The sequence below is a fragment of the Anolis sagrei genome, chromosome 11 (assembly GCF_037176765.1).
Source record: "Anolis sagrei isolate rAnoSag1 chromosome 11, rAnoSag1.mat, whole genome shotgun sequence".
NCBI lineage: Eukaryota > Metazoa > Chordata > Lepidosauria > Squamata > Dactyloidae > Anolis > Anolis sagrei.
In genome coordinates this window covers 34,739,629-34,752,472 of record NC_090031.1, presented here as the reverse complement: position 1 = coordinate 34,752,472, position 12,844 = coordinate 34,739,629, and the positions used below count along the sequence as shown (strand labels likewise).

Here is a 12,844-nt window from a genome sequence, read left to right as displayed (position 1 = left end):
TATTATTATTATTATTATTAAGAGATTCTTATATTATACTAGCCGCCCCCTGCCATGCATTGCTGTGGCCCACATGGGGATTCTGTGTGGGAGGTTTGGCCCAATTCTATCGTTGGTGGGGTTCGGAATGCTCTGTGATTGTAGGGGAACTATAAATCCCAGCAACTACAACTCCCAAATGTCAAGATTCTATTTTCCCCAAACTCCACCAGTGTTGACATTTGGGCATATTGAGTATTCGTGTAGAGTTTGGTCCAGATCCATTCTTGTTTGAGTCCATGGTGATCTCTGGATGTAGGTGAACTACAACTCCAAAACCAAAGGACACTCTTCCAGAATTTTCTGTTGGTCATGGGAGAACTGTGTTCCAAGTTTGGTTCAGTTCCATCATTGGTGGGTTTCAGAATGCTCTGTGATTGTAAGTGAACTATAAATCCCAGCAACTACAACTCCCAAATGTCAAGATTCTATTTTCCCCACACTCCACCAGTGTTGACATTTGGGTATATTGAGTATTCTTGTAGAGTTTGGTCCAGATCCATTCTTGTTTGAGTCCACGGTGATCTCTGGATGTAGGTGAACTATAACTCCAAAACTCAAGGTCAATGCCCACCAAACCCTTCCAGTATTTTCTGTTGGTCGTGGGAGAACTGTGTGCCAAGTTTGGTTCAATTCCATCATTGGTGGGGTTCAGAATGTTCGTTGATTTTAGGTGAACTATAAATCCCAGCAACTACAACTCCCAAATGACAAAATCAATTTTTTGAGTGAAGGACATTCATTGAGTCGTTACTTGTCTTGTGTCCAAATTTGGTGTCAATTCCCCTAGTGGTTTTTGAGTTCTGTTAATCCCACAAATGAACATTGCATTTTTATTTATATAGATTATTATTATTGTGTCAGGAGCGACTTGAGAAACTGCAAGTCACTTCTGGTGTGAGAGAATTGGCCATCTGCAAGGACGTTGCCCAGGGGACGTTGCCCGGATTTTTTTTTAATTTAATTTAAGTAAACATACATTTGCAAGTGTTTGTTGCATATAGTGCAATGCTTTCTATCTATTAATGTTCTATAATCATTTATCTGATAATATACTTCTATTAAGGGGTCACAGTCTACTATCTAAATAATACATAAATAATAATACTTTACATCCACTTCTTCCTTGTCTACAGTCTTATAGGATCCTCTATATACATTTTTAATTTAACTTTACATTAAGGTGTTGAATCATTGGTTGCCCGGATGTTTTGATGTTTGACCATCCTTGTGGGAGGCTTCTCTCATGTCTGCGTTGCATGGGGAGCTGGAGCTGACAGAGGGAGCTCGCCCCGGATTCAAACCTCCATCCTGCCGGCACAAGTGTTTAACCCATTGCACCACTGTGGGATTAATGACACCCCCAAAAGACAATCCCTGGCCTTAGCATGTTGGAGAAAAGAGGATAGCGAGAGCCCTGATTGGCTTTGGCCGAAGCGGGTTTCTTTGGGGGTCCCTGCTCCCCCTCCCGGCCCCTGCCCCGCACCTAAGATGGAGCGGAGGTGCCCCTCCAGCGTCTGAAGGACCACGTTCTTGATGTCTTGCACGTTCTTGCCCAGGAACTGCTCGCAGGCCACCGCCAGGAGCTCCTTCTCCGTCATGATCTTCACCTGCAGGGACGGAAAAGAGAAGGGCGTGAAAAGGGAGAGGAGGCCCACGGGAGACAAAAAGGCAACCGGACACAGACCGCACAACTGACCGGGGATTCTGGGAGCTGTAATCCAAAAAGGGGGTGCTTTGATGAGCTGTGGTCAAGCAGGGAGAAAATAATGTACGCAAGTCAGGCCTGTGGCTCAACACAAGCCCCCTCCACGATCCAATTTTAGGAGCTGTATAGCTTGGGTTGCTGTGAGTTTCCCGGGTTGCCTGGCCATATTCCAGAAGCATTCTGTCCTGACGTTTCACCCACATCCATGGCAGGCATTCTCAGAGTTTGTAAGGTCAGTTGGAAACTATGCAACTGAGGGTTATATATCTGTAGAAAAACTCTTGTCTATTTGAGGCAAGTCTGAATGTTGCAATTGACCACCTTGATTAGTATTGAATGGCCTTGCAGCTTCAAAGCCTGGCTGGTTGCTGCCTAGGGGAATCCTTGGCTGGGAAGTGACTGCAGCAATCAGCCAGGCTTCGAAGCTGCAACCCAATAACAACAACAATAATAAATAGTATAATAATAACACATAATAGCAAAATATAATAAGGAGAGGTGGGTAATAACATTATAATATTAATAATAACAACATATAATAGCGTAATATAATACAGAGAGGTGGGTAATAAAATTATAATATTAATAACAACATACAATAGCATAATATAATAAGGAGAGGTGGGTAATAAAATTATAATATTAATAACAACATATAATAGCATAATATAATAAGGAGAGGTGGGTAATAATATTAATAATAATATATAATAGCATAATATAATAAGGAGAGGTGGTTAATAACATTATAATATTAATAGTAACACATAATAGCATAATATAATACGGAGAGGTCGATAATAAAATTATAATAATAATATTAACAACATATAATAGCATAATATAATAAGGAGAGGTGGGTAATAATATATATATATATATGTGTGTATATATATATGTGTGTGTGTGTGTGTGTGTGTGTGTATATATATATAGGTAGTGTCAGGAGCGACTTGAGAAACTGCAAGTCGCTTCTGGCGTGAGAGAATTGGCCGTCTGCAAGGACGCTGCCCAGGGGACACCTGGATGATTTGTTGTTTTGATCATCCTTGTGGGAGGCTTCTCTCATGTCCCCGCATGAGGAGCTGGAGCTGATAGAGGGAGCTCATCCACGCTATCCCCACATTCGAACCTGCGACCTGTCGGTCTTCAGTCCTGCCGGCACAGGGGTTCAACCCACTGCGCCATCGGGGGCTCCAATAATAATAATAATAATAATATTAATAATAACACATAATAGCATAATATAATAAGGAGAGGTGGGTAATAACATGTTATTATTAATATTATAATTTTATTACTAACTTCTCCTTATTATATTACGCTAAACTCTTTGAGTGTTTGAGGTAGTTGTGAATGTTGCAATTGGCCACCTTGATTAGCACCGAATGGTCACGCAGCTTCAAAGTCTGGCTGCTCACTGCCTGGGGGAATCCTGTGTTGGAAGCCCAGAAAAGTCACAGCAACCCAGTGATTCCAGCCATGAAAACCTTTGACAATACGCTGTATAGCTCTCTCGCCTACCTTTTTCGGATTACAGTGCCCCAAATCCCCCACATTGTGCTGCTCTCATTCAAGACAGATGTCCACCTGCCTCTGCTCTCGTTAACCTATTCAGAGCAATCTTTTGGATTTGTCTGAATAAATCCTCAGGAGAAAAAAAGCAGTTTTTTTAATGAACAAAGACGTCATTATTTAATTGGAAATATATAATTGGAAATATAGTTCAGAAGGACCGCAGAGCAAAACTATTCTCGCCAGCTCCCTACACCTTCGGATCACAAGAAGGCAGGAGTGTGATAACATCCACTCCAGGTATTGCAATTGTCAGAAATATTAACAATTAATTAGGTATTTTGGATGACAAAAGTGTGAGTCAAGCTTTTTTGAGTGACTTTTTGTATGTTTTCATGTCGGTAATTGCAATGCAATGCTGGAAACTGTCCTGAGGCCCCTCTGGTATACAAATAAAGGTTTATTATTTGTTATATTATTATTATTATTATTATTATTATTATTATTATTAACCTATTATAACTGCTACTCTGGGCCAGAGTAAAGAGAGAAGGGGTCAGAAGACAGTTCACCTTGTCTCCTGTGCTAGGCTAATAATATAATATTTTATTTATCGTGTCAGGAGCGAACCTAAACATAATATGATATGTAATATATAATATATTGCATATGCATATAATATTTATAATATTATAATGTAATACAATATAATAATAATATTAACAATAAGATATAATATTATAATGTAATACAATATAATAATAATAATAATAACAAGATATAATATTATAATGTAATACAATATAATAATAAGATATAATATTATAATGTAATACAATATAATAATAAGATATAATATTATAATGTAATACAATATAACAACAAGATATAATATTATAATGTAATACAATATAATAATAATAACAATAAGATATAATGTTATAATGTAATACAATATAATAAGATATAATATTATAATGTAATACAATATAATAAGATATAATATTATAATGTAATACAATATAATAATAATAATAACAATAAGATATAATATTATAATGTAATACAATATAATAATAATAACAATAAGATATAATATTATAATGTAATACAATATAACAACAAGATATAATATTATAATGTAATACAATATAATAATAACAATAAGATATAATGTTATAATGTAATACAATATAATAATAATAACAATAAGATATAATGTTATAATGTAATACAATATAATAATAAGATATAATATTATAATGTAATACAATATAATAATAATAATAATAATAATAATAATAATAATAATAATAATAAGATATACCGTATATACTCGAATATAAGCTGACCCGAATATAAGCCGAGGCACCTAATTTTACCACAAAAAACTGTGGAAACGTATTGACTCGAGTACAAGTCAAGGATGGAAAATGCAGCAGCTACTGGTAAATTTCAAAATAAAAATAGATACTAATAAAATTACAAGAATTGAGGCATCAGGAGGTTCAATGTTTTGGAATATTTACATAAAATTGTAATTTAAGACTGATTAAACCATTGTTCTAAGGTCCTTCGACGTAAATGTGCTTACGTATCCTTCCAAATAAAGATAGAGAGTAAAATAATAAATGTAAAAAAATAAAGAAAAATAATGTAAACGTAATAATAGAGTAAATAAATGTAAAATAATAATAGAGTAAAATAATGGAAATGGAATAATAACAATAATAAATAGGGAAAAATAATAAATGTAATAATAGAGTAAAAAATAAATGTAAAAAAATAAAGAAAAATAATGTAAACGTAATAATAGAGTAAATAAATGTAAAATAATAATAGAGTAAAATAATGGAAATGGAATAATAACAATAATAAATAGGGAAAAATAATAAATGTAATAATAGAGTAAAAAATAAATGTAAAAAATAAAGTAAAATAATGTAAACGTAATAATAACAATAGGGAAAAATAATAAATGTAAAAAAGTAAAATAATGTAAACATAATAATGGAGTAAATATATGTAATAAAATAATAATAGAGTAAAATAAAATGTAATAATAACAATAATAAATAGGGAAAAATAATAAATGTAACAATAGAGTAAAATAATAAATGTTAAAAAAGTAAAATAATGTAAACGTAATAATAGAGTAAATAAATGTAATAAAATAATAATAGACTAAAATAATGGAAATATTATAATAACAATAATAAATAGGGAAAATAATAAATGTAATAATAGAGTAAAATAATAAATGGAAAAAAAGAAAGTAAAATAATGTAAATGTAATAATAGAGTAAATAAATGTAATAAAATAATAGAGTAAAATAATGTAAATGTAATAATAACAATAATAGGGAAAAATAATAAATGTAATAATAGAGTAAAATAATAAATAGAAAAATAAAGTAAAATAATGTAAACATAATAAGAGTAAATAAATGTAATAAAATAATAGAGTAAAATAATGTCAATGTAATAATAACAATAATAAATAGGGGAAAATAATAAATGTAATAATAGAGTAAAATAATAAATGGAAAAATAAAATAAATGTATTAAAATAATACTATTTGGTTATGGTTATGGAGACAGGCCTTCAAAGAATGAGAGAATGATCTGGATGGAAGACGGTGTATATTTGATTTTAGTATGACGACTGACCACTGTAGTTTTAAATATATGTGCTTTTTTAATGTTTTATTGTAATGTGTATTTTGATATTTTACCGATTATATGTGTTTTTATGGTTGGAAACCGGGCTGAGTCCCTCTTATGAGGTGAGAAGCTCGGTATATAAAACTTTGAAGTAAATAATAAATAAATACTAATAACAGAGTAAAATAATATATAACTTTTCACTCAAGTATAAGCCGAGGGGAGCATTTTCAGCCTGAAAAACTAGGCTTATATTCGAGTATATACAGTAATTATATATTTTATACTACATGTACTATTACTAATAATATTACGATATAATGGTATAGTACAATATAGTAATATAATATTGATATTGTACTATGCTAATAATATAATATATTGCAGATATATATATTGTAAGCTGCTCTGAGTCCCCTTCGGGGTGAGAAGAGCGGCATATAAATATTGTAAATAAATATATTATTATTATTATTATTACTATTATTATTTCAAGGGACTTTCCGTGAAAAACGCCTGCCGTGATCACATTTTGAATATTGGAGATATATATATTGTAAGCTGCTCTGAGTCCCCTTTGGGGTGAGAAGAGTGGCATATAAATATTGTAAATAAATTTTATTATTATTATTATTATTATTATTATTATTATAAGGGACTTTCCGTGAAAAATGCCTGCCGTGATCACATTTTGAATAACCATCCACATTGGGAAAATATATATACACACATGGAGAAGGTCTTCAGGAACATCCAGTACCCGGCGGGAACCCACAACCCCAAACCCAACGAGACCCAAACCCCAATGCATAGAGAGAGAGAGAAAGAGAGAGAGATGCAGGCAGCTCCGTGGAGAGGAGAGAAGAAGGTGCGCCTGGGAGGCGACGAGGGTGCCAGGTGCCGCCGCTGCCTGCTGCACAGGTGAGGGGCAAGCGGTGACCTGCTTTTCCGCGAAGAAGGGTTAAGAGTCATGCACCCCTCCTCGAAAGGAGGGCGGTGGTTTCGAGTTACTGTACCTGGGCCACACCTGTGACAGTTAAAGCTACCCCCTCCGCCGTCTCTACGTCCTCGCACCTGGGCTGTAACGTCATTATCTCTAGGGAAATCCTGCCAAATAAACGTAAAACATTGGCATGTGTCTCGGTACACAGGCCTCTCTCCCCACGTTTGGGGCTCGGGGCTACCTCTCGCTTTCCTCCGAGGTAATCATACAAGACGCAAGGCCTCAGCATCGTGCCAAGTGGCCCCAAGGGACCCCCCACCCGCCGACTTTGGGGTCACATCAATGGTGGAGGTTCAGGTCTTCAAGAGCTCAAATATCTTGCTTTGGAAGAACTGGCCTTATATACGGAATGCTTTTAAGAGTTACCCATTTGGGTAACGGTCAGAAAAATGCCCTGAACACTATAGGAACCTGAGAAGGAAGAATAAAAGGAAGGCTCTCTCTATTTACATCTCAATAATAGAATAGCCAAGTTGGAAGGGGCCACAAAAGCTGGGATTCCAGGTAAAGCATCCCCAACATCCAGAGAAAGAAGACCAAACCCAGTAGCATTGGATTCCAAAAGATCCCTCCTTTGTTTGAGATAGGAAAGGTAACAGGCTCCCTTGATATTAAGTTTAGTCGTGTCCAACTCTGCAGGGTGACGGTTATCTCCATTTCTAAGCCGATGAGCCAGCGTTGTCCATAGACACCTCCAAGGTCATGTGGCCAGCACGACTGCATGGAGCGCTGTTATATTTCCCACCGAAGTGGTACCTATTGATCTACTCAATAGTCCCCATTGGGGAAATATTGGCGGGAAATAAAGTTTATTATTATTATTATTATTATTATTATTACTACTACTACTACTACTACTCACATTGGCGTGTTTTCGAGATAGAAAAGGCAACAGGCTCCCTTGATATTCAGTTTAGTCGTGTCCGACTCTGCAGGGTGGTGGTTATCTCCATTTCTAAGCCGATGAGACAGCGTCGTCCATAGACACCTCCAAGGTCATGTGGCCAGCATGACTTCATGGAGCGCTTTTATATTTCCCACCGAAGTGGTACCTATTGATCTACTCAATAGTCCCCATTGGGGAAATATTGGCAGGAAATGAAGTTTATTATTATTATTATTATTATTATTATTATTACTACTACTACTACTCACATTGGCATGTTTTCGAGATAGAAAAGGCAACAGGCTCCCTTGATATTAAGTTTAGTCGTGTCCGACTCTGCAGGGTGGTGGTTATCCCCATTTCTAAGCCGATGAGCCGGCGTTGTCCATAGACACCTCCAAGGTCATGTGGCCAGCATGACTGCACGGAGCGCTGTTATATTTCCCACCGAAGTGGTACCTATTGATCTACTCAATAGTCCCCATTGGGGAAATATTGGCAGGAAATGAAGTTTATTATTATTATTATTATTATTATTATTATTACTACTACTACTACTCACATTGGCATGTTCTCGAGATAGAAAAGGCAACAGGCTCCCTTGATAATCAGTTTAGTCGTATCCGACTCTGCAGGGTGGTGGTTATCTCTATTTCTAAGCCAATGACCCAGCGTTGTCCATAGACACCTCCAAGGTCATGTGGCCAGCATGACTTCATGGAGCGCTGTTATATTTCCCACCGAAGTGGTACCTATTGATCTACTCAATAGTCCCCACTGGGGAAATATTGGCAGGAAATAACGTTTATTATTATTATTATTATTATTATTATTATTACTACTACTACTACTCCTCACATTGGCATGTTTTCGAGATAGAAAAGGCAACAGGCTCCCTTGATATTAAGTTTAGTCGTGTCTGACTCTGCAGGGTGGTGGCTATCCCCATTTCTAGGCCGATGAGCCAGCGTTGCCCATAGACACCTCCAAGGTCATGTGGCCAGCATGACTTCATGGAGCGCTGTTAATTTCCCGGCGAAGTGGTACCTATTGATCTACTCAATAGTCCCCACTGGGGAAATATTGGCGGGAAATAAAGTTTATTATTATTATTATTATTATTATTATTAGTACTACTACTACTCCTCACATTGGCATGTTTTCGAGATAGAAAAGGCAACAGGCTCCCTTGATATTCAGTTTAGTCGTGTCCGACTCTGCAGGGTGGTGGTTATCCCCATTTCTAAGCCGATGAGCCAGCGTTGTCCATAGACACCTCCAAGGTCATGTGGCCAGCATGACTTCATGGAGCGCTGTTATATTTCCCACCGAAGTGGTACCTATTGATCTACTCATTGGGGAGATATTGGCGGGAAATAAAGTTTATTATTATTATTATTACTACTACTACTACTACTACTACTCACATTGGCATGTTCTCGAGATAGAAAAGGCAACAGGCTCCCTTGATATTAAGTTTAGTCGTGTCCGACTCTGCAGGGTGGTGGTTATCCCCATTTCTAAGCCGATGAGCCGGCGTTGTCCATAGACACCTCCAAGGTCATGTGGCCAGCATGACTTCATGGAACGCTGTTATATTTCCCACCGAAGTGGTACCTATTGATCTACTCAATAGTCCCCATTGGGGAGATATTGGCGGGAAATGAAGTTTATTATTATTATTATTATTATTATTACTACTACTACTACTACTACTACTCACATTGGCATGTTCTCGAGATAGAAAAGGTAACAGGCTCCCTTGATATTCAGTTTAGTTGTGTCCGACTCTGCAGGGTGGTGGTTATCCCTATTTCTAAGCCGATGAGACAGCGTTGTCCATAGACACCTCCAAGGTCATGTGGCCAGCATGACTGCATGGAGCGCTGTTATATTTCCCGCCGAAGTGGTACCTATTGATCTACTCAATAGTCCCCATTGGGGAAATGGTGGCGGGATATAAAGTTTATTATTATTATTACTACTACTACTACTACTACTACTCACATTGGCATGTTCTCGAGATAGAAAAGGCAACAGGCTCCCTTGATATTCAGTTTAGTCGTGTCCGACTCTGCAGGGTGGTGGTTATATTTCCCACCGAAGTGGTACCTATTGATCTACTCAATAGTCCCCATTGGGGAAATATTGGCAGGAAATAAAGTTTATAATTATTATTATTATTATTATTACTACTACTACTACTACTACTACTACTCACATTGGCGTGTTCTCGAGATAGAGAAGGCAACAGGCTCCCTTGATAGTAAGTTTAGTCGTGTCCGACTCTGCAGGGTGGTGGTTATCTCAATTTCTAAGCCGATGAGACAGCGTTGTCCATAGACACCTCCAAGGTCATGTGGCCAGCATGACTTCATGGAGCGCTGTTATATTTCCCACCGAAGTGGTACCTATTGATCTACTCATTGGGGAGATATTGGCGTGAAATAAAGTTGTTTATTATTATTATTATTATTATTATTATTATTATTATTATTACTATTCACATTGGCATGTTTTTGAACTGCTAGGTTGGCTGAAACTGGTGCTAACAGCGGGAGCTCACCCCACTCCCTGGATTCGAACCACTGATCTTTTGGTCAGCAAGTTCAGCAGCTCAGCAGTTTAATCCACCACACTAATAGGGGAATAATAATAAGGCAAAAGAGCTCCTCAAGTGCCTGATGCCAAGCCAGGGAAAGGATACCATTGTTTATTGCTCGTTGTATAATATTGTTTTAACTGATTTTAATTTGCTTTAGGTTGTGTATTGTTATGTTGTGTTTTGTGGCCTTGGCCTTTGTAAGCCGCATCGAGTCCTTCGGGAGATGCTAGCGGGGTACAAATAAAGTTTAATAATAATAATAATAATATAATTCATAATTTACGGGTTGTTTGTATTGCTGTTATTATGTATTACCGGGCTTGGTAATGTAAGACACCCTTTGGGGAGATGGTGACGGGGTATAAATAAAGATACATTATACATTATTGTTGTTGTGATATTGTAAATAATATATAAATAAATGCCGCTCCCCGGATTTTAGGGCTGGGCAGTTTCGTTTCGTTAATTCGTTAATTTTTTTAATTACAAAATGATAACGAACCATTCCGGAGCAATTTTTTTTAAAAACGAATTTTTAAATACGTTTTGTAAATGCTTCGTATTTCGTTATGTATTCGTTTCGTTATCGTTTTGAGGTCGTTTCGTTATTATTTCCGCATGTCTGGGGCAAGTTTTATAGTTGTTTTTTGTTTAATTAGTGAAAAAAAATTATAATATCACACCAGAAGTTCCCCCTGTCCCATTTTGAGGTTTTTTAGCGTATTTCGCGGTCGCGTCCGCCATTAACGAATCGATTCGTTATTGTTTCGGAAATCGATTCGTTATTGTTTTGTAAATTTTTCACATTTACGAAATTTCGTAAATATCGAACTTTTTAAAAGGAAAATTTTGTAATTATTTTAAATAAGGAAACGCAAAAACCCCCAAAAAACGAATCGATTTTAGAAACAATTTTTTCCGTTGTTACCCAGGCCTACCGGATTTGAACCTGCAACCTTTCGGTCAGAAAGTTCAGTAGCTCAGTGGTCTAACTGGTAGGCTTGGGCAATCCATGGTTCTAAATGGTTCTAAAGTACTTACAAAACTAAAGTTCTGGTGGTGAAAATTTCAGAACTCTAACAAAACTTTCAAAATTTAATTATTATTTCATTATTGGTGATTTTAATGACAGAACCAATTAGGAACTGCCATTTATTATGAAATTTTGAGAGTTTTGTTAGAGTTCTGAAATTTTCACCACCAGAACTTTAGTTTTGTAAGTACTTTAGAACCATTTAGAACCATGGATTGCCCAAGCCTACTAACTGGGGATTCCAAGGGGAGTGTTGGGGAGACACTAACCTTTACTGTGAAGGGTAAACAATCAGCAATGACTGTTTGGCTCTTGTGATGGGAAAGAGTGCCAGTTTGAGTCTCAAATGGTGATTTTGAGAAGTGGGAAGCCAGGACGGAAGTGCTGCCTCCGTCCGAAATCTGCTAGGCCAGCCTCCTTTCGTCCCTTTCTTCTCCGAACTGGGTTCCCTCCTGCCTCCGTGCCACTGCGCCGCACTTGTGAAGCAGGCAGGCGTGAATGCAGAGTGGCAAGTGGGTGCCGACCGCATTGGTTTCCCCAAGGACTTTGGAAGAGCTCTGCATGCGTCTGTCTCTCTACATTACCAGGGAGTGCGACGGCAGGTAGCGAGAGCCAGCAACGGAAGAGGAGGGAAAGAAAGAGAGAGAGAAAGAGAGAGAGAGGAAGTGCCGGTGCGGAAAGAGAGAAAGGCGAGCGCGGAAAAGGTCCTCTCTCTGGTGGATGCTGCCGCCCGCCGCCTGCGTGGGACAGAAGGGAGACGGAGACGGGTTAGAGGACAACACACACACACACGTCCAGAAGCGGCGGGATCATTACCTGTGCGACCCCCGTTACGTACAGTGGGACCCCCTCCGACGTCTCAATATTCTCACAGCGACAAAGGATGGTCATAACCTCCAAAGACAGTCTGAGCAGCAATAAATAGATAAGGGTAGGACAGCAAACACACAAGGTGGTTACCAGAGAGCAACAGAAACCCATTCGCCAAGGGGAAGCAAGGAAGGAAAGGAGGAAGGAAGACGGGACTTTCCTCGGACGGGTCGGGCGACATCTCCCTCCATATTCAGTGGACGCCACCCAGGGATGAGAGTAATGGTAGCTCCATGTATCTCAAATGTGCCACATTCTATAGGAGCAGATCACAAAACACTCTGGCCAGTCACATATATCTTTTAAAGCTGTCTTCCTAAGCCAGTGGTTCTCAACCTGGGGGTCGCGACCCCCAGAGGGGTCACCTGGCTATTTTGGAGGGGTCGCGAGGCCACCTCCATTGGTCCTGCCCCAAGGGTGTGGGCCAGACGAGGGCTCCTTCGTGTGAGGCCTGGCCTTTCGCAAAGCCCGCCTCACCTGCCTCGCTCTATCGCCATCCGGTGAGGGTGCGGGGTAGGTGA

At 38.0% G+C, this 12,844-nt stretch overlaps 1 protein-coding gene across 3 annotated transcripts in view; it reads right to left on the bottom strand.

The window, feature by feature from the left end:
- The window catches only part of FLOT2 (flotillin 2), a 58,717-nt gene that overhangs the window by 24,290 nt on the left and 21,583 nt on the right, over positions 1–12,844 (bottom strand). For 2 of the 3 annotated variants that reach the window (XM_067472200.1, XM_060756671.2), the window contains exons 3-4: positions 6,943–7,033; positions 1,526–1,649 (exon numbers count right to left, since the gene is read on the bottom strand). In XM_067472200.1, coding sequence (XP_067328301.1) covers positions 1,526–1,649; positions 6,943–7,033 — 215 coding nt within the window. Of the gene's footprint in view, positions 1–1,525; positions 1,650–6,942; positions 7,034–12,269; positions 12,361–12,844 lie in introns of all 3 variants that reach the window. The other variant, XM_060756672.2, reaches the window with a different exon arrangement.